This window comes from Cryphonectria parasitica, assembly GCF_011745365.1.
Source record: "Cryphonectria parasitica EP155 unplaced genomic scaffold M406scaffold_2, whole genome shotgun sequence".
NCBI classification, from domain to species: Eukaryota; Fungi; Ascomycota; class Sordariomycetes; order Diaporthales; family Cryphonectriaceae; genus Cryphonectria; species Cryphonectria parasitica.
Genome location: NW_024468910.1, coordinates 4,145,182 through 4,166,645, shown reverse-complemented (window position 1 = coordinate 4,166,645; position 21,464 = coordinate 4,145,182). Strand labels below are relative to the sequence as shown.

Sequence of the window (21,464 nt, the reverse complement as noted above, 5' to 3'; positions counted from 1 at the left end):
TCCTTCTTTTTTCTTCTCCCCGATCCCCTTTCCCCTCTCTTTCCGCCAACCTGAACTGACGCCAACAGGGTTGCAGTTGGTACATACTATGTACTAGTGCAGTAGTACTCGAGCTTGCCGTGTTCCTCGCCAATGCTGTGGCGATTAGACCTTCTTTTTGACTTCTTCTATTCCTACCACTCTCCGATAACCACTTATGTTTGTGGTTCCTACCACTTACCAAGAGACATACATAACACACAGAAAGCAATTTTATATAGTTGAACACGTCATGACAGCACCATCACCGGAACCACCACCTCCTGAGCCGACGGACACCCTGCTATCGTCCCGGGAGCAGTTTGTTGAGAAGCGCGACAGCCACTCCCCTCCCAGATATGTGGCACATTACGCCATAGCTGGGTCGTCTCGGCTCTGCGGCGCCAAGGGTTATACTGTAAGTGCAGTGAAGTGAGGAACGAGGGAAACCACAAAATGCTCCTGCAGGAAAGTCATAATGACAAGGGAGGGCTGATTGGGTTTTACGTCTGCCACGCCTTGAAGGGGGGGAGGAGGTCTCTGGCGACAGGGGGGAGGGGGACTGTAGCCCTACTCTTGTGAATGTACAAGTAGAAGTATTGTGTATGTACGGTAGTGTGTGTGTGTGTGGTGTGTGTGCACCTCTCTTTCCCTCTTTCTCTCTCACCAGTCCTGGACGGGGTATGCAGCGCAAGTGCCATGTCTTTTCTCCTCCGACCAGAAGGGCTCGGCTATGAGGATTCGCTTGCATGCGACACTAGCGAGCAAGAGGACCTTGGGTGGAGCAGCGTTATAGGGAAAAAGGATATTTGAGGATTAGCACGGTCCCAAGGAAACGACGACCGCATTTGTTGTTAGGCAGGTTTATTGATTTCGGAAGATGTCGCTCGGGGTCCTGCGCGACAAGTCACAATGACCCATCTTGGTCGGAGACTTGCATGTGTGTGTGGTAGGTGAGATGAGGTGAGTCGTCGAACGGCTCAATGTACTGTCTCAAGGAGGGCCGAGGATAATGATCCGACCAACACCTTAGATCGGGATTCAGCCGAGGATGGTAGAAGGTACTGCGATATCCCGCGGTAAAAGAGTACTACGAGGATGGTAAGTGATTCAACAAGCCACCCGAGGAGTCGCAGGGTCAGGCTAGACACGTAAGTAAAAAAAACAAGGACGAGAGAGGAAAGAAAAAGGTCAGACAAGAAAGTCAACTCTTCCTGTGGCTCTTTCTTGCCCCAGGAAAAGGGGATCACGGGGCCGCTGTACCGCTGTTGACTTGGCCTGGGATCTCGTTCCTGCCCCTCCCCATCCGTCCCCGCTGTTGCGATGCTGTGCTGTCTTGTGTGTTGTACTGCGATGGGTAGACTGGGCCCTTTGGATGAAGCGAGATGTGGTCCATCGCCATCCTGGGGTACAGCTTGAGTGTACATGGTTCGTCACGATGGTGAAAGCATGTCGGAATGGTAGGTGCTGGTGGCCCCTGCTGTGCCCTGCTGGCGTTGATTGTGCTATGGTACTTACTGTGGTACGTGCACCGCGCCCTTTTGGGGGGGGGGGGGGGGTTTGTCTGCCCTGACAAGTTCGGTTGGCATTGCGGTCAGTCTCGGTCCCCACCCACAGTAGAATGATCACTTGACTTGTTACAGCGAGATTATCATCATACCAAAAAAGTAAAGACGGCAATTCCAACGGGTATGAGTACCCACGCAAGACGTGCATAGCAATGACCGAAGGTAGTATGCTGCTTCAAGAAAGGAACCCAAAGCATGTACTATGTAGAACATCAGCATTACGCAAGTGTTCTGCAGATCCTCCTCCCGCCCCAAGGAAGAAGGGAAAGCGCCAAATAGGCAAGCTTCTGGTGTTTTTCGTCCTTCTCTTCTTTTTTTTTCTTCTCCTCCTTCTTGGCTGGAAATAATAATTCTCCAGAGCCCCAGCTTTACCCTTTGGGGTATCAATTTTTTATTATCAAAAAAAAAAATTGGGGCCACAGTGATGCGTGTTCCAAGATCCCAGACCTGGGGTCGAGGTCGACTGGCTGAGAATTGTTTTCAGCGAGGCAAGCCACTGGAGCACGGACTGTGGGGAGCCGCACAACGGGGGTTGAGCTGGTTCCTGAATCCGGGGGGATCGATGTCAGAAATTGCCAGATTTAGGCCGAGCTCTTCTTGCAAAAGTCTGGGGATTTTTTTGCGGAGAGAGCTCTGGAATCAGATCATCTCTGCATTCTTTGGGGGTGCTGGGGGAGCGTCAGTTCGTTTGGGGGGGGGCCAATAAGCAAGCAAAAACCGCTGCTCTCAGCTTCTGAGACCTGCTCATTTCGAATTCGGAACTCTGATGTCATCCAAACCCTTAGGAATGTACAACATGTCACTACTCCCTCCTGGCCTCAGGAACGAATTCCGCTTTCCAAGTCTTTGCGTTGCACAATGTTGGATTGGGTGTGTTTTCAATAGATGAATGAATGATGAATGAGTTCTTGCCCATGCTGTCAGCTAGTTTCCTTTGATAATTTCTTTGTAGTTCACGGACGAATTATCCCAACAATCACCTGCTGGACTGCGCAATTGGGATTGAAACCTTTCCTTACCCTACTTCCTTACCCCACAGGCTGTGAGACCACCCCAAGCTCAGACATCCTCAATCAAGGTTTATGGAGAAGACTCGTCCCTGATCCTTTTCATTGGCCAGAGGCCCCCTGATTCTTGACGTATGCCAGCAAGCCCTATTCTAGATCAAAGCAACGCCGGGGAACAAGGTCAGCATCATCTTGCTTGAAGGCCGTTTATTGGGACCATTCGTTTGCAGCTGCAGCAAAGGCAGCCACGCTCACCGCTGCTCCCCCTGCGGGCGTACAGACGTAGTTATCTCTCACCCAGGAACCGTACCTTCCTTTTCAACCCCAATCCCCCGCTGGCTGTGGTCCTTGTGTCCGGAGCCAAACTCCCGAATTCTCCCGGCTGCGTTCCCCCCCCCCCCCAAAACGTTTTCCCTTTCCTTCTGGTGTTACTGCTGCATGTCGTGCATAGGATAATGAAAACAAGATAGGCTTCCCATCAGAGAAGAGGCGCCTGTTTAGCCCGAGCCCCTCCTCTAGCTACAGAAGTCCTGCAGACTAACGTCTCGTCTGGCAGAACGGGTCGCCCCGGTATCATTGATTGTATCCTTTGATATTTGCTACAAGAATTAGATTTGTTAGCGGCATGTCTTCTCATCATCACCTGTGCCGTCCTGCGCAGATCCTCACACCGTATGGTTGAAAGTCTCCCCCCTTGCGATCGACGTTGGACCAACCAGCCTTTCCGCCAATCCCTCTTTTGAGCTGCTGCTGCAGCAGCGCACCACTGGGGAAAGGGGAAAAGAAAATGCAAGCTCTGGTCTAGTGCCTTGCGACGCCACCTTGCAGACTTCTGTGTACTATGTAGGAATTACGAGGCTAGGCACCAAAGTTTCCGAACCAACGTCGAGGCGGCTTTGCTTGGCCCTTTCTGACACACTACTTACTGTACTAAGTAGTACCTACTACTTGCTTTCTTGCTTGCTAGCTGCCTGGCTATCCTGGTCCTGTAGCGGTAATACTGGAATCTTGGGGCCACTGGGCCATCCGGGTGCTTTCACTTTGCATACAACTAACGGAGGGACGAAGACGCCTAGACCTGAGAATCCGTCCGACATTAGACTCTCTAAAAGGGCCGTGCATATCTATCTTCCTAGATTCAATGCTTCTTTTGGCCCAACGCTGACCCAAGGTTTTATTCTCCACATCGCCAAAACCCATCATCGTCTCCCATCCTCAATATCAATCAGGTCGGATAGAAGGACGCCGTCCTCATAGGCCAACTCGAGTCAGGCCTTCCTTCCCTTCAGCAGTTTTAAGTGTACTAATGACAGCATCGGAAGTGGGTGACTAGGGAAGGAGGGAGCAACTTGAGCCGGGAGACGACTATCACGAGCCCATTCCCCCGGGAAAGAGCTAGCGGGAGAAGTAGGGGGGTCCTATCATCACGATGGGTGCCACTATTGGCGGTTGGTGGTAACGAGCATTAGCAGGTAGCACCTAACAGGAGCCGTCAGGACCCTGATCGTCGTCGTCTATGGTGGACTAGCACCACAGCACAACTCCCCCCTCCCGAGAGCACAGCTCCGATATACCACCCAACACAGAAGCAGCTAGCGTTGATAGCAATTGGAAGCGGACGAATCCCAGGCCTCTCGATTATACCATGGAACGTACTTCCATGTATGGTAGCGATAATCCACTTGAACCAGCCTCCTTGTTCAAAGGGAAGGGATCTCTCGATCAGATATCGAGGTATCGAGATCTTGATCTCCCAACGACAACGAGAGAAAAAAAAGAAAAGAGACAACCAGAGGGAAGGGGTGAAAAGAGGACGGGGGGGGGAGAGTCTGTTGCAAAACATGCTTTTTTGCTTTCTTTTTATTTTATTTTATAGCGAGGAATGAATGACAACTATTATGGGACACACACGCAAGCGCGCCCACACGATGAGGCTCCAGGAGGGGGACGATGCCCATCTTCCTTCCAGCGGTGGCGGGGCTTCTGCGCGCGCGCGCGTCCCCCGTTGAGACCCGATGTGCACGCATGAATCTACGACTGCGGGGCCGGAGCACGATGAGGCTCTCTCTCTCTCCTTATCTCTCTATCTCTATCTCTCTCCCTCCCTACATTCCTACAATGGTAATACTACTGTGGTACTATACCTACTATGAATGCGCTCCCATCAACGTCAGAAAGGGACAGCGCTCGCCCATGGGGGTCACCTCTTTCAACTCCTCTCCCCTCAACCTGCGGCTGAGCTTGTACCAGCCAAGACTGTGACTATGGTAGCACAAGAGGTAGCTTCCCGAGCCCCCGAGGGCGCTAGGCAACGAGCGGGTGGGTCGGCTATAGCATAGTGCGGGACCTCCACGGGGGGTGGGTAAGTTTTCAACCTGTTAGACGAGGCAAGGCTGGGAAGGGGGCGAATCGAGAGAAGTTTTTTTTTCTTTTTCTTCTTCTTCTTCTTCCCCCTTTCCCTTCCTTTCCTCTGCCAGCAAAGCAGAAGGAGAAAAGAAACCGCGCATGGTTGGCAAGAAGGTCTCGGATGGCCAAGGAGCAAGGAGACAAGGAGGTAAAGGTGGGAGAGGGAGCGGGCAGAGAAAAATAATGGAAAGGACCAGGGACACAAACAAGAAAGGGAAGAAGAAAGAAGAAGAGAAGAAGAAAAAAAACCCCCCTCTTTGTAAATTTTATTATGCGCATCCGCTGGCAGCCGCGGCATCCTGGGCGTGCTGGGGAGAAGGTCGCAAACATGACCTGTCGTTTTTGAGGCTTCTTTGGGTTGCACAGCCCGTTGGAACCCCCCCGTGGGCTTGGTACCCACGACCGACTGACAGGTTCGAGACCGTGCTCATTGGGCACATGAGCAGTAAGAGATCGGCGAGGAAGTACTACAGGCGTGGGGTGAGCGCGCTCTGGGGGGAGGAATGACAGGTTCTTTTGTCGCCGACGAACCCTCTCTAGCTTTTGAATGGATGCCAAGTGTGGTGGTCTTTGAAACAAGTAAAAGTTCTGGACCCCCCCCAAACAGGTGTGCAGAGAAATGGTGGAATCAAAACCAAATAAATAAAAAAGAAAAACAGGGTTTCTGTTCTTCGTATGGGCTGCTTGAGAGAAACAACATTGCGTATACTAAGCATTTACTATAGACAAACCTGCATATGACCACCAGCGAGTCACGCTGCGCAGTCCGTACTATACAGATACTATACAGACATCAGACCAATGCTTGGCTCTCAGGGAGGGGAGGGGTGTGTGGGAAGGAGGGGCCACCAGCACCCGGGCGTGGCGTCAAGTCAAATTTCCCCACCCTGCCACGTTCTCGAAGCCCTGCTGTTCGGACTCTACGGTACGGCCGGGCTTGTTGATCCGGAGCTCCTGAAAGGGGGGGGGGGATGTATAGAAAAAGACGGAGAAGGAGGAGGGGTCGTCGGATTGTCCAAGTAGAGGAAGGTTTGGATGCTGGCGCTGTTTCTTTTCTTTTCTTTCATTCTCTCTTCTTGCGGCTTGGGGCAGGCCCACATGATAAGTCTTTAAAATGCAGAACGAGGGCATCCGAATTGGACAAGCTGCATCACCCTTCGGTCGCTTCCTGCGTCCTATATATGACCCTATGAAGGGATAGTCAGTCAGCAAATCAAGAAGAGGAAAAGAAGAAGAAGAATGGATACGCTTTCCGTTCCCGCGCCTAGGAGGTGGGGGGGGGAGACATCCGGTGCAGTAGGGGGGGGGGGGCAAGAACAGAGAGAGAGGAGGCTCGATGCGGGATAGATGGAGCACACGGACGCAATTCTTCTTGGTTCAATCCAGCGCCACCCAGCCCCTAAGGACATGGGAAAATACGGGACACCGCTGATCGGTTTTGGTCTAGACTTTTGTCTGCTTTGACCCTTGGCCTGGGGGCAGGTGAAACGGACTTTCCGTGGTCTGGTCGCAGGAAGGAATTCCCTTCTCATCTCCATAAAAACCCTTTCTTGTTCCCTAAAGAGGCAACCCGAGCCGTTTTTGCTGGACGCACACGAATCTGTGGTGTGGCTGCATACGGTGGTACTGATCGTCCCTGTAGGTATGTATGCATCTCATGTATATACGGGGATTAATATGGCGTGCCACACACATCTGCACAACCTCATCCTCCTCCTTTGTGATTTTTCTTCTTCTTTTTTTCTTTTCTTTTCTTTTCCCCCAAGATCCAAAGACAAGACAAGGGCTTCCAAGATAGAAACCTGAAGAGGGCGAAAAAAAAAAATTAAAACAGACGGCGGCACCACCGTCGTTTAGGTCCGGACTACGCCCGGCAGAGGGAACCTTGGAAAGGCCCGACTCGAGGGCGAAAAAGATAGCCGCGCGGTCAATTCCTCGCAGCATCTCCCGGGCACTCTTTTTTTTTTCTCTTTTCTCTTTTCGAGTCTTTCCTTTCCCCACGTTTCACCTCCGCCGAAGAGACCAAGGACAGACGAATGCGACGAGGTACTTGTTCCGTCTCAGCCCTCATTGTTCACCGCATGAGGTACATCGGCTCCAAACTTAGGAGAAGAAGAACAAGAGCCGGCCTGGGAAGGGTTATCGAGGGACAAAGGAAGGGGGGGGGGATGGGACGTTCGTGCCGACGAGAGCCGGTGCGGGATTTTGATAATGAGATAGTCAAACAGAGAACAGACAATACTATAATACTTAGTCTTTTAAGGAAAACGAGTCAAAATTTCATTCAAGTCACCGGTTCGGATCCTGCTGATAAGGTGTCTGCGCTCATGTTGATAAGTGAAGGAAGGAGAAAAAAGGAACGAGAGACAAGGCAAGGGCCGCGGGGTCTCCCTCCTCCTTATCGGGATCCCTGGCAGGCGGGAAGAGGAAGGGGGGGGGGGGTTTTGATACAACATACTACTGCTGACTGCGTCCGGTCGTCGGTGATTAGATGCCAAATGCAGGGCAGGGCTGCAGCAGCACATTCTACAAGATGTGCGGTGTGTGTGTGTGTGTGTGTGTTTGCAATACACTCGATACTACCATCGTACCTAGTACGTAAACAATTCGCAAATGCAAAAAGACATTGCGATCTCCTCGATTGTTCGTTCGTCCTTGTCGTCATTCTTTATGCACTCTCTTCCCTCGTACCGTCGTTGCAGTCTGGTGGACCGACCCCCCTCCTTTGACAACAAAAAAGGCAGGGCCTACGAAAGAAGAAGAAGAAAGAAGCAGTGCGGTCACCGCATCCACACGGTATGTAGAGCAAAGCAAAAACAAGAAAGCACCGAGAGAAGAAGAGAGAACCAAGCCGCCCGCTATGATCGCTGCACAGGCCGTCCCGAACGAAACGAGAACAGCAAGAGGACCTCATATGCAAGAGGCGTTGGTTGTATTATCGCCCTTCCCCCCCTCTCATGAATTCCTCAGCCGTCCCCTCCCGAACCGTTCGCCCGCCCTGTTCCTCCCGAACTAATCTGCCCATTGAAGCCCTTGTGTTGTCGGTAGTGGTACTGGTAGTAGTAGCATCAGCAGCGGGGTGTCGTTGCTTTTGAACCCCTCCTGGATTCTGCTGCGTCTATCTCAGCCCTGAGGGGGGTTGGGGCTGCTATGTCCCCCCCCCCCCGTTTCGCTTTCTTATTTGCATGATGAAAAGGCAAGGTCGTATGTATGTAACTCTATATGTCAGACCGGGTACGATTCCAAGCTGCGAGCGCTTGCAAGCGACAGAGGAAAGAGAGAGTGTATGTGTGTGAGTGAGTGAGTGAGAGAAGAAACCACCGAGCGGGATAGGTGGAAAGCAAACTACACCACCAAATGTCTATCGTCTTCGCTCTATATATTGCGTACACGTCTGCTCATTCCCCCGCCCCCCGTGTGTTGACACAGAGGGTAATCGGCATCACTTTGATAGGGCAGTGGCAGATCACCTGTCATGCATCTGGACTCACCGGTCTGTCGTGCGCCGTGCACACCAGGGAGAGGAAGGGGGGTGGCTCCTTCGGCAGGATGCTCGCACTTGTTCGAGGAGTGTGTGTGTGTGTGCGTGTGTGTGTGTAAAAGGTTGTGTGTGATTGATTGCACGGACAACAACCAGAGATAAAGTTGGCTTGGCCAATTGTCTCATTTGACAGCTTGCGGCAACGGTGAGATGAGGGTGCAACAGCGGTGCCGCTGATTTTCTACTCCGTACTTGGCATTGTAATGGTGGTGGGAAGCAGTAGTAGTGACTTGACGTCGTTTCTTTTTCTTTTACTTTCTCCCCCCCCCCCCCATTCTCAAATACATACTACCTCATCGAGATCAAATATTTAGATCAAAAAGGTAAATAATAATAAAAATCAAATACGGAATTACTTCCTTAAAAGGATATCAATTCGCAGACGCCGCAGGCAGGTCGCAATACGTCGGATGTGGTAAATGGCGAACCTCCAACATGGGAATACCTGATCCGGCCGCTGGCTGCTGCGACCTCGCTCGCTGCGTTCAGCACTTTCAAATGCGACGAGACACGAAGAGAACCCAGAGTTTGGCTATCCATGATCATCATCCTGCATTATTATTATTGACCCCAGGTTTAAAAGGTTTTGTTAGCCTTCACATGCAATAAAAGACACGTCAAGCTCATGATTATCCTTCTCCCTTTTGACCATTAGCTTGCGCAATAGCGCCATGCGGCTCTGAACAGACTCGCAGTTATGCTCATGGTTCATCATACGATCAAAACATTGGATGTCTTGTGCACTTGGAAGGGGTGCAGAGGGGTGGGGGGATGTGATCTTAATTGTCTCGTCTTGTCTTTCAAATGTATTGACATGCCTATCTTGCGTGGCTGCTGTTGTCGTGCGCAGCATTGATTATATGTATTGGACCGGACGGCTTGCAAACAGGTTTTCTTTTTCAGATATCTTCGTGGCTGCCACATGTAGACACACAAAAGGTACGTGACTGGATGTGTGGCTTGCACAACTGCATGCGTCCGTCGGGCCATGAACCCACACTCCCATGTGCTTTCCTATCAGGACCTGTATCCAGGAGAAGTATGCTGGTCGCGACCCGAATCCTCTTTGTTCATGGTTGGGAAAGGGGTTGGATTGACCCAATTGCATCAAATATTGCAGTGCCATGACATAAAACGAAAATAAAAACAGCCCTGCATGGTCGATCGCTACCGAGATGAGCAAACCTGGTTTCCTCTGTCTTTTGTGTGTGTGTGTGTGTGTGTGTGTGTGCCGGTGCGCCGAACACGAAGTTACTACCGACAGGTAACGCGGTATCCTTTGGTGCGATTACCTTGGGGAGTTTGGAGAAGGTGGCGGTTTTACTTTGTTTCCCACCCCCTTCCCAGCCTACTGGGACCATTTGTAACAAGCTCCAAGAAGAACCAAAGGAGAGGGGTGTGTGTGTGTGTGTGTGTGTGTGTGTGTGTGCCAGCCATGCAAGCAAGGGCCAGCCAAGAGAGGTAGGTACTCGACAATGAATGCAGACAACAGATGCCCTTACCATATGCAGGTCGACATAATGATCCGTATGGCTTGCTACCCTGTGCCCCCCTGCCTCAAGACGTTGGAACGTTCTAGGCTTTCTGCTTTCTGTCTTTCTGCGTGGCGGCCATCACATCACCGCTGAGGCACATATACACCATCAAATCAAACCAAATTCGCAGGGCGCCGTTGTGTGTATGCCCTGGCCTGGCAAACCATCGAGTATGTAGGTTGTTGAGTAGTGCTGAGAAATAAATACCGTTGCAGCTAGCCATGTCGTTAATGCCACCCTCCGGTCGTCGTGCAGCCCACCCATGCGTTTCAACGGCCGTGCAGCACTCGCTCGGCCGTAGGCACCTCCGAATCTGCTGATAAGCCTCTCATTTGCCTTTCTGTATTCGGACCAGGAGGGAGTTTGTCCAGACAAGACGCTCGTCGTGTTTTACTGCAGGCATCTTTTAACCAGAACAGTGGTCTGATCGTCAGGCTGAGGGGGTCTGTGGGGAAGGGGGGGGGGGGTTAATAGTCGGGGTGACGGTGATCTGTTCCCGCGCCCCCTCCTTGCCCAGTGTGCTTGTTGGTGATCTCCATTTCCATGGACACACTCATACTGTTTTGTCATGTGAAAATGATGCTGAGTGGTCATGTCCTTCCGTCGTTCATTTCCTCGGAGCAAAGGCTACATCAGCCGGCAGCCTGAAGCTCGCGCAGTACATGCTCTTGGCCGGCGCCACATCCCGGACGAGATGCACCCCAACCATGCCCTCCTCCAAATCCCCCTCGCCCGCCTTTCCGCCCGGCGTGTCCTTCACTCCATCCCAGACCACCGTGCTCCCTAGCTCCCTCGACACCCTCTCTGCGACATCGATGCGCGGCACGTCCTCGTCGCTCTTGAGCGCGAAGCAGTGGACATGAACCACCGGCAGCTTCGTGGCCGTGTGTGGTGCGAACAGGGACTCGTGACCTGCATAGAGGCCTCGGAAGTGGGGAAGGAATTCCGTTGCAGACGCAGGCAGGTTCATCACGAAGTGGGACACGGTGGCAGGTAGGGGGATAACGGTGGGCGGGGGCCGCTGCGCATCTGGATTGCTGCGGGAGACCTTTTGTTTTGAGGGGATTGTGACCGTTTCACCGGCACTGTTGGCGGCTAGAACGCTGTCGACGGCTTCATGGATGAAAACACGGCCGTCTTTGTTGAAGGGCCGGACAAAAGGGTGGACCTATGGTCAAAAAGGGGTCAGCTCTCTGGGGACCTAGTGTCTGTTCTATGTGACGTGTATGAAATGATCAGTATGCTCACTTTATTCCGGGCGATAGCATCCTGTAGGAATCTGTAGCTCTCGGGGTTGTAATCATTCGCCCAGACGAACACGCCGCGCTTCCCAGCCGGCACCGCAAAGGGTCCAATCCCCGCCATCACATCACAGACCACCTCACCAGGCTTAAACATCCTGATCAGCCTCGTGTGCTCCTTCTCGAGCTTGCTGTTCCAGTAGACCTTGGCGTAGTCAAACTGAAACACGCATCCGTTCTCGTTCACCTCGACGTTGAGGTCGTCGGGCCCCGCCAGGACCTCATAGGCAAACGTCCTGAACTCGGACTCATCGCCCACATTATCCACCTTGTTGATGACCGTGGTGATGTGCTGGTTCTTGTCGACCAGGACCTGCCCGATCAACTGCTTGTAGGGGATATGCTGGCTCCGCAGGTTGAGATGCGCCACGTGGCCCGCCGTGTTGAAGCCCGCAGGGATGTCGTCGTGGAGCTCCGGCGGCAGCTGCGCCGTCATCACGTCCCGGTACGTCCAGTAGTCATAGTCCAGCTGCAGCTCATACGGCACGATACCGACCTCTTCCTGCCTTACAAGCTCCGACACCACGGGCCCCCACGTCTCGGGTTTCGCTGGGGAGATGGTCGGGTTGAGTAGCAGAGCTTTGCGGCCCTTGGCGGCAAGGAGAGCGTCTGGGTCCGGGACGACGGTGGAGATGCGTTCTAGAGAGAGCATGGCTGCGTTCTTGGTCAGGGCCTGGCGGATGCGTGTGATGTTCTTGTTGTCGCGCACTGCCGCAGCGGCCAGGCTCAGTGTCTTGGTGAAGGCGGCCTTGTTGAGCACGGCGCTGGGCTGGAGCACAGGGGGTCGTAGAAGATTCATGATATCTTCTTGCTGAGAGTTCAAAGCCATAGGGTGAGATTCGGGAGCTGACATGTTTATGTGAGTGGAGATGGTGGTTCTGTGATGAGATTCATGATGTTGGGGGTGCTTTTGCTGGTGTGAGTTTTGGTGGGGAATTTTTGAACAATTTGGCGAGGCTGTCAACACTGGGGTTGCATCCAATAAACGATTATTACAGGTGGTTGCTTGGGTGGGTCCGTTAGTGGGCCTATCCGCAAGGCTGACACTAATAACAACCAACTGGTGATGTCACGACTGTATTCATCCAAAGACAACATAACATGTTCTCGAGTACATGAGATTCTCATATGATATTGTGAATTACTACTTCTTTACTGGTTCGTAGAACAATTGGTTCTCATAGAAACATGTCAAAGAAGCGGACACTCGACGCGTTCTTCGCACCCCCGTCTAAGCAGCGCAAGGTTGATGAGATTCAGAAAGATGAGATTCCTGTACGATCTTTATGTACCAAGCCAAACTCAATAATCAACTCAGTCCTGACACATATAACCCTCATTGAATCAGACTCTAAAGTCGACACACGCCACATACCCTTTCCCAATCCCAGACTTCCCGGCACACATCTCCAAGGACCTTTCGTCCCTCCCAGCAGTGGAAGGCCGCGTGATCAACGACCAACCAGATCTGGACCTCCTCTACTTCGAGCCCTACGTGCCTACCTACCTCGCTAAAGATGTCTTCAGCTTCCTCCGGTCTCAGTTACCCTTCTACCGTGTAAAGTATACCATCAAGCGCGGCAGCACGGAGACCAATATCAACACCCCACGGTACACCACCGTCTTCGGCCTAGATGAGACTTCGCGCTTCTCGGAAGAAGGCGGCGGCAAGACAGCCATTGTTGACGCCGAGACGGGACGCAAGGTCGCTGCGAGCGCGTATGCCAGATACGCGCCACGCCCCATCCCAAAGTGTCTGGATGACTTGCGGAGGTCGGCCGAGGCGGCAACGGGGGGCTGCAAGTTCAACTTTTGCTTGGTCAACTACTACTCGTCTGGGGCAGACAGTATATCGTATCATAGCGATGATGAGAGGTTCCTGGGTCCGGAGCCGGCCATCGCCTCGTTCTCGTTTGGGGCGAGGCGGGATTTTCTGATGAAGCACAAGCCCGCTGTCGTGGGTGGGCAACAGCAGCAGGAGGTGGAATTGCCTGAGGCGAAGCCGCTGAAGCTGCCTCTGGGGAGTGGAGATATGGTCCTCATGAGAGGGAAGACCCAGTCGTGCTGGCTCCATGCAATTCCCAAGAGGTCTGGCAAGAATGACCCCGGTGGGAGGATCAATATCACTTTTCGACGGGCCATGGTAAAGGGTGGAACTGACAACTATTATAATTATAATCTTGGCACAGGCCCAGTGTATAAGTGGAACGAGAACGCTCGTGAGATGCAAATCTGGAAGTCTTGATTTTGATTTGGGGGGGGGGGGGTATAGAAACTCGAAGGACAGGGGAAAAGAAAAAGAAAAATCTAATGCTATCAATGACATCTCTCTTGCATTTGTCCTTCTTTTTCTTCTTTTCTTTCTGTTTTATTTCTTTCTTTGTCATGCCTTGAATCTGTACAGAAGCTCCAACATGTTGGAAGGCCTCAACTATCGGCCCCATCGAAACTGCGCATTGGCGTATTTGCAAAGGCCGCGGTAGAACACCTGGTAGCCAACGCCCTCGTTGTCTGGGACGTGAAATACCTCGGTGATGTGTAGGTGCCAGGGCGGGTATCCCTGGAACTCAACATAGGGACCGAATATGATCAGCAGGTCCGACTCCTCCATCACGATATCCTTCAGCTCCCCGTCAAGGAGAGCCGAGTCGATATGCGCAGGGTCCACCTTGTTCCTCTGTGCCATCTCTGCCAGTGTCTTGGTCAAATCTACTAGGGAGTCCCGTCCGTCCTCGTGTGATACCAGCCTGACCAGCAGGTGACCTGGCCCATCCCCTCCGTAACCAGCCGTCGGTGCTGGTGACTCGATTGACTCGACGTGAGGAGCGCATAGCGCCAGGGTCGGATGTTGCTTGCCGAAATACGATTTGAGGTTCTGCGAGATTGCTCGGTGTATCTCGGGAAGGTATTGCTTCAAAAGTCCTGGACATTCTGTGTCAGAAGCCTCCCTCGCCAGGAGTTTGGGGGGGGAGGGGGATTATGCACCTGTCTTCTCGTAGACGTTCAGCACGGGTATGCCGGCGCAAGCGCACCAGGCCGAGATCTCTGCCACCTCGTTCACCAGCCTCTCAAGCTCGGCACCTCCCTTGCCGTCATCTTCCAGCTTTAATATGACGCTCAGGATCTTGGGTAGTCTTTCCAAACCCTTGACGTCCTTTTGTATCATGGCGGGATCGCGGTGGTGATAGTAGAAGATGGAGAATATGCGGTCACGGACAACATGGTAGGCTTGTCGGGTTCGGATGTATATGGAGAAGATCGTATGGACAATGGTAAAGACCAGGAGGTGTATCTGCGACTTGAGGAATTTTCGAAGGCCAAAGGTGGGTCGCCGGCCTCGAGAACGCTCGTTCTGTTCTTGAGTGGCCTTGGTGGGTGGCAGGTATGGCTTTTGTCTGGTCAGCTTGCTTATCCTATGAGCAGTAGGGCGGGCGCGCAGGCCTGCAGCTTACCTCCAAGAGCTTTATTCTCTCCTGTGGGGTAAGAAGCTTCCCGCCAGCCTTCTCGTCGCGCCTGTACAGTTCTTCTACTTGGTGTCGTGAAGGCATGATAACGAAGCTGCCTTCTAAGTTGACCCTAGGATTTGTCGATTAGAAAAGCCTGGTCTCCTCGTAGCTACAAGGCAGAGAAGGAAAGACAAGGTAGAGGGGAAAGAAGGAGAGCAGAATGACATGCCAGAAATACATACACAATGCTGTCACTAAGTGTTAGGAAGTCTTGGAAGGTGGCATGGTGGTGTGGCAGTGATGGTGGCGAGTTTAATTTGTTGTTGTCCTGAATCGGGAAATATTTCGCATTGCCGCCGCCTGCAGTGCCACATGCATGTTCGGACTGGTCTCTTGGGCCTGCCGCAGCTGCCGCAAGGGAGCTGTCATCACTGGGGTCTGGGCTCTAGTTTGGGGGCCCCTGCAACAGCCTGAACGGAATCCCAAGGTTCCTTGCCCAGGATCGCCAAACATCCCCTGGAACATCGCTTTAACTACATCTAATCCAAGCACAAATAACAAGCTACAACAACACATCACAAAAGCTGCAGGACCATTCATCTGGTTCAGCGCAGCCATATACATGTTCTAATTGAAGCCTTACCTCAAGTATTGTGCCCTTGGGGCCAGCAGCTACGACTATGTCGATGTCGAGCAGGCAGGACAGGGCAGAGTCCATGATAGGGTCAAGGGCTTTGTTCCCCCAGGGACCAAGTTTCTCGGAGGAGGACTTCTCGACTAAAGACTTCATCACAAGGGACTTTGTAGATGAGTTGGCAGAAAGCGCTATTCCGGTCAATCGTCGGTCTGTGCCCGCTGTCCAAGCAGCGTTCGACCCGAAACCCTTGATCAGGACTTTTGAGAGTATGTTTTGCGGCGTGTCATACAGATGTCTAAGGGGACTTGTTGCTGATCATGACCTCGTCCATTAGATGCGTTGGCACAGTTGGGATCCCTTTCCGAGAAGCTAGAAGAGGAAGAGTCGGGTCTACAGGCCGAGGTGCGACGAGCCGAGTCTCAACACGATCGAACTCTCGATGTCCTCGGCCGCAAGCTCGACGAGTCGATGAAACAATTTGAAGCCCTCGACCTCGCCCTGAACAATCCGAACGGCGTCAACGGCTATGACAGGAACGGGCGGAGTGATGCGGGCGGTAATATCGCGGTACAGATTGGCGAGAACCTCGAGGAGCTAGACAGGAAGCGCAGGAGGGCGCTGGACGCCAACTTCCTAATACGGTGTTGGAACGAGGTCTACGAGAACGGCCAGCTGACATCTCTGGAGGAGATGAAGAGACAGGGCGGTGCGGAGAACAAGGTCCGATGCGCCACCATCGCGCGGCAGCTGATGCGCATCAGCCAGAGACTGGATCCTACATCCTGGGGGCAAGTGAACGGGTACCGGCGCAACGGCGTGACAAATGGCATCACGGGGATCAGCAGAAAACATAATACTCGAGAGGTCCTGGAGAAGTACTGCGAGGTCCTAGAGCAGGACCTGCTTGAGCAGTTCAACAGGAGCTACCGGGCCCAGAACTTCCCAGACATGATGCAGTGCGCGAAGGTCCTGTACGATTTCAACGGCGGTTCTAGCGTCATAGCCACGTTTGTGAACCAGCACGACTTTTTTATCAACAGGAACCAGCTCCTCGCGGACGAGGTTACGGGCGATGATGAGAGCTGGGAACAGCTTGCCGATCCGGACAAGGAGCCACCAGGAGTCGAGCAGAGTCTACAGTCCCTGGTGGATGAGGTCAGGGTGATCATGCAAGAGGAATCCTTCATTATCAAGCAGGCCTTCCCATTCGCAGAAACAGTCTTGATCAAATTCATACAGAGAGTTTTTCAACAGTCTATACAACAGCGGCTCGAGAGAACCCTCGAGAAGGCAGATTCCGTCTCGTCTCTGGCATTCCTGCGGACCCTGCACGCGGCGAGAACATACATCGGCCAGCTCATCGAAGACCTCAAGACGCACGGACTGACCGAGCACCCGGAACCTTGCTCGGCGCAAATATCCCAGACGCTGGACCAGCAGATAGACGAGCTGTTTGTTCCATACCTGGTAGGAAATTCATACATCGACAGGGAGCGCAAGAACCTGGAAGAATTGTACAGCTCGTTGCTGTTCAAGTACACAATCTTCCATTCGAGGCGCAAGAAGGGGCCCACAGGGTTCATGGCAGCCATCGCTCAACAGGGCTCCCAGCTTCTGACATCAGCTAAGGAGGCCTACCTGGAGCGTCTCGACTCCTCTGATCTTACACCAACGCAGAAGGCCATGATGCTGCGAGTTGCTGGGGTTAAGGACAATAGTGGCGACAAGAACGAAATCGAGGTCTCCGAGGAGGACGGCGTGCTGAGTGTCCAGGTGGCACAGAGGATGATGAAATGGCTTGCGGAGAGTGTTCGGAGGACTTTGGAACTCGGTTCTCCATCAGACACTGCCAAGGATGTCAACAGTCTGCTCAACCTTCTCCTGACCAGCATGGGCCAGGTCTACGTCGAGACGTCGCTGGACGCCGCTCTCGATGCAGCGACATCGCAGGAAAACACCAAAGTCGAGCCTGACCTCGCGTACCTACCTTCCATTCGGCCAGCGACTACAATTGCCAACATCATGTCACGGTTCATACACACCGTCATGATCAGGCTGGCAGAAGGTAACGCGACGGTGCGTAGGAGCATGGAGGCCCAGGCAAAGATGGGCATGGAGTCGATAGAGAGAAAGACGAACAATATTGTCAAGAGTTCCATCGACGTTGTGGTTAACTGGGTATCGAGGGCTTTGGCCACCCAAAAGAAGACGGACTTTAGGATGAAGGACAACGAGCTCGAGGCTATGGCCGAGCTTCTGCAGACACCAACATGCCAGACGATCTGCAGCTTCCTCAAGCGTGTCTTGACCTTGGCCAAGCAGGCGATAGACGGCCACAACCTCGAGCTGTTCAGCAGCGAGCTCGCGCTCTCCCTGCACCGCCTTCTATTTGAGCACTTCAAGAAATTCTTTGTCAACGCGACAGGCGGCCTGATGGTGACTAAGGACATCAACAGGTACGTCTCCACGCTAAAAGAGTGGCCGCTCAGCAACGATGTCAAGAGCTTCCTCGACCTTCTTCCTGAGATCGGCTACCTGTTCATGATCGGGGCCGAGGCTCTGCGAGAAAAGTCGCGCACCCTGACGACAGGACCCGGGGCGGCGGGTGGAAAGAAGTTAACCAAGGCAGACTTCAAGGCATTTGTGGCGAAGCGGGAAGACGCCGGGAGTGTGGGTGTGCAGAGTGTGCTTAATGGACTATAGTTGAGATGGCACAGATGCTATGCTGTTGTTGATGATGGCTCAGACTGTTTCAAAGTCAGACGTGCATGATCGGGGGGCTGTAGCGGTTCGATTGAGAAATGATACCATGATCTGAAAACTGTATGACCAAGTTCTACTCGTCCGCAATCAGAGGTGCCTTCTGCCACAGCAGAGCTGAGATTGTGACGGCGACGGTCGCACCATGTATGTCACTTGCCTAATACAGCTGTAAGCGTTCCCTCACCAAGAACCAACTGCATGCAAACCGACCAACCAGCGACGACCATTTTCTACCATTTACTATGGCCAGCCTTTCTTATACGGGCGGCTGGACTTTGCTCAAACCGGAATAGGAGCACAGCCCGTCGCCAATCTCTCCCAAAACTCATCCCAATTGCTGCGGACAACAAGGGCCGATTCAATTCCCCCAGTCCGATATTGATGTCAGTACGACGTTGTTGTCATTGTATGTCGCAAAGTCATGCAGCCTGTCCTGCTTGCGCATCCAAAGAAGGTTAAAGAGAAGAGGCGCAGTTGCAAAAAGACACGCCGTTAAGCGCGGCTGCAACGTAGTGGTTGTCAGCTGAACCTTGTATGCTGCGCATTCTTGGGCCCAGATGATGGGACCAACAGTATCATTCTAACTCCCCCGGACCTGCAGATCAGGCCTTGTCTTGTGTGTGTGTCGAGGACCAAATTCGTGAATACAAGCATGGGGGGTTTTCGAGGATGAGAAGAGAGAAAGGCTTTGGGGGGGAGGGGGGGGGGATTGCAAGATTGATACTGTATCATTATTTATCTTTTCCTCTATTCGAGTTTCTTGTTTCTGGTCCTTTGTATTGTCTTTTCTATGTCCGCGCTATTTCGACCTGTCGCACAGCATATGTCTGTAAGAATTCCCTCGCCTACGACTGTGATCAGTCCCAATGATGTAGACAATCTATTCGTCGTCAATATTACAGCGCAGCTCGAGCGTTGGTCTCCTCAGCGAGACCAAGACCTACACACCAGCCCCCGGCCCCATACATAGCCAACCTGACTTAACTGCAGGAGGGAGGCGGCGACGACAAGGCCAACTGACACACCCATGTCGAACAACCCAATCGCCTCTCTCGGCCTTTCCTGCCCCAGTGGCGGCTCATTCTACATATGCCACGGCAACACGACGCAATTCCTGGTCTGCTGCACGAGCGATCCCTGCGCCGGCGGGAAGGGCGAGTGTCCGCAGTCCGACCTGCGGTACGCCAGTTTCGGCAAAGTGGACTACTCGGAAATCGGGAGCCAGGCGTGCTTCAATGCCTCCGCTGCGCAATGGTACACGTGTGCCTGTACGACGAAGCCATCCCTGGGGTGCTACTCAAGCGACGCGTGCGGGACAGACGCCGGGTGTGCCAAGGAGCACCTGGCGGCTGCACGGCTGTCGGATAGCAAGAGTGCTGCGGCGGTGTTCTTGACGACCACAGCGTCTGCCAGCAGCGTGGGGTCAACGGCGACGGACGCGAATGGTCCTCAGGACTATGCTTCTTCTGGGTTGTCGGCTGGTGCGAAGGCAGGCCTCGACGTAGGATGCGCCATCGCCGCTATTGGTCTGGCCGCGGTGGTCTTCTTCTTCGCAAAGCGGACCCTGAGGGAGAGGCGAGGGGTCGTGGTCAGAGGAGCCTCGCCGCCGATGCCGAGTGCAATGATGAACGGCAATCCAACGGACCCGTACCAATATTATGGTAGGAATGCCTTATCCCAACAAGCTGTCAAGGCAGACAGACAGACGCTGAACATTCTGCCAGATCCCAACCATATCCTCATCACCCCGCCACCGTTGTCGCCTCCGGCCAACGTGCCGTATTACAACACAGTTGCCAGCAGCAGATCGCTGGGATCGATGTACGACCCCTCATACTCTGCACAGTCGTCCTCTCTCTCCTTCAATGCCTTCACTCGACAGGCGTCCATGCTATTGATGAACGATAACATCTTGGGGATCATGCCCTCGCCGTCGCTCGATGGCAACCCCGAGCAGACACACCAGCAGCAGCGCTGGACCAACCCTCAGCAGCCCCTGCGCTGGGATCAGTATGCACGCTTGTCGCAGTACGCGAGTCCTCCGCCGCAGTCGTCGCCGCCGCTCGGGGTGATAGCAGAGCTCGATGCGACGGTGGTTCCTCCTCCAAGGCCAGCTTCTGAGGATCCTTCGGCGCTGGCAAGATATCCATCTTCCATGTATGGGCTGTATAGGCCTTCGGGGCAGGGATTCCGGGATATCACTTTCTGAAGTTATATGCAGTTACATACCCTTTGATTGTCGCAGTGAGAGTTTCTGACTGTTGTTTGGGGAAGATGAGAATAATTATGTGAGTGTGTAAGGTTGCAGTGGAAGGAACTGGCTTGGACAGAGCCTGAGCAAGATTCAGGGCCTGTGCCTGACTCGAAGCAATGACTGGCTTTGAGGGATACCATACAGTGGAAGGCAGTAATATTATCTATTATTTTTTAAAATATTTATTCTCATATTAAGATGATCATAAGTGTGTTGTCAGCATGGCTGCAGTACAGATAGTTTGAAGCTGTGTATAATGATGATGGTAAATGAGAAATAGTAACCCTAGCGAGTCAAGACATCATCGCGTCTAGAACAAATGCGGTGGAATCATGCTTCTGAACACTTGGGGTATGACATTGTGCAGAACATTGAAACCACACGTGGACTCAGGTTTCAACTGCTGTATGACATATCTGACTACAACGAGCATGAAAAAGAAGACAGATGGCCTCTTCAGGCGGATGGCTTGAGTGGCACCTGTATAGTAAGCAGTGGTTTTGGAGGACCGAGGTAGTTACATTGTAATTTATAAATCACTGGATACAGGCCCAGGTCCTTGAGTGAGGCTCTTCTGGATCTTTCTTTGGGGCAGTCGTATTCCTAATCTGACCCCCATCATGACGTCGGTAGGCGTACCGATTGGCTAGTATATTCTGAACTGTAACCTTATCGATCGGCGTTACCACAGTACAGCGAGAAGCAGCAGGGTGGAAGGTCATTACAGGGTGCTAAGGTGGAACTACAGGCAGTGACATCGCCGTAGTCGCTCAGGCTTTTTTTGCTTCTGGACACGTTGAGACAAGTCCTCGCTAGTATCGCCTCTACTCTGTGGACGGGTATTTTCTCTTTTTCCTTTTCCCTTTTACTAGATTTATTTTTCCTTTTGGTGCCTATCTGTCTGAGTGAGGTCTTGGAACTTAGCACCTCTCGAACTGTCCACTCCTCTGCTCCATCTGATCTGGTGAAGTTGGTTCTCTCATTCAAC

General features: G+C 52.7%; 5 protein-coding genes across 5 annotated transcripts; 2 read left to right on the top strand and 3 right to left on the bottom strand.

The window, feature by feature from the left end:
* Window positions 1-10,682: 10,682 nt before the first annotated feature.
* Window positions 10,683-12,175, bottom strand: M406DRAFT_249769 (uncharacterized protein; the record flags this gene model as incomplete). The annotated part of the gene is made up of 2 exons (XM_040916635.1): window positions 10,683-11,243; window positions 11,324-12,175. The coding sequence occupies 2 exons, from the start codon at window positions 12,173-12,175 to the stop codon at window positions 10,683-10,685; spliced, it is 1,413 nt and encodes a 470-aa protein (XP_040780032.1).
* A 389-nt stretch (window positions 12,176-12,564) lies between these two features.
* Window positions 12,565-13,621, top strand: M406DRAFT_251339 (uncharacterized protein; the record flags this gene model as incomplete). Its single annotated transcript, XM_040916760.1, has 2 exons — window positions 12,565-12,651; window positions 12,734-13,621. 2 exons carry the CDS (start codon window positions 12,565-12,567, stop codon window positions 13,619-13,621), a joined length of 975 nt encoding a protein of 324 aa, XP_040780031.1.
* On the bottom strand, window positions 13,598-15,102 carry M406DRAFT_355148 (Undecaprenyl diphosphate synthase). Its single transcript, XM_040923093.1, has 4 exons — window positions 15,065-15,102; window positions 14,829-14,938; window positions 14,362-14,764; window positions 13,598-14,298 (listed from the first exon to the last, which is right to left on the bottom strand). The coding sequence occupies exons 2-4, from the start codon at window positions 14,922-14,924 to the stop codon at window positions 13,808-13,810; spliced, it is 990 nt and encodes a 329-aa protein (XP_040780030.1). The 5' UTR covers window positions 14,925-14,938; window positions 15,065-15,102; the 3' UTR covers window positions 13,598-13,807.
* Window positions 15,103-15,538: 436 nt separating this feature from the next.
* On the top strand, window positions 15,539-18,162 carry M406DRAFT_337362 (exocyst complex component Sec10; the record flags this gene model as incomplete). Its single annotated transcript, XM_040921247.1, has 2 exons — window positions 15,539-15,725; window positions 15,794-18,162. 2 exons carry the CDS (start codon window positions 15,539-15,541, stop codon window positions 18,160-18,162), a joined length of 2,556 nt encoding a protein of 851 aa, XP_040780029.1.
* A 1,931-nt stretch (window positions 18,163-20,093) lies between these two features.
* On the bottom strand, window positions 20,094-20,718 carry M406DRAFT_344940 (uncharacterized protein; the record flags this gene model as incomplete). The annotated part of the gene is made up of 2 exons (XM_040922024.1): window positions 20,207-20,718; window positions 20,094-20,113 (listed from the first exon to the last, which is right to left on the bottom strand). Exons 1-2 carry the CDS (start codon window positions 20,370-20,372, stop codon window positions 20,094-20,096), a joined length of 186 nt encoding a protein of 61 aa, XP_040780028.1. The 5' UTR covers window positions 20,373-20,718.
* Between the last annotated feature and the right edge of the window lie 746 nt (window positions 20,719-21,464).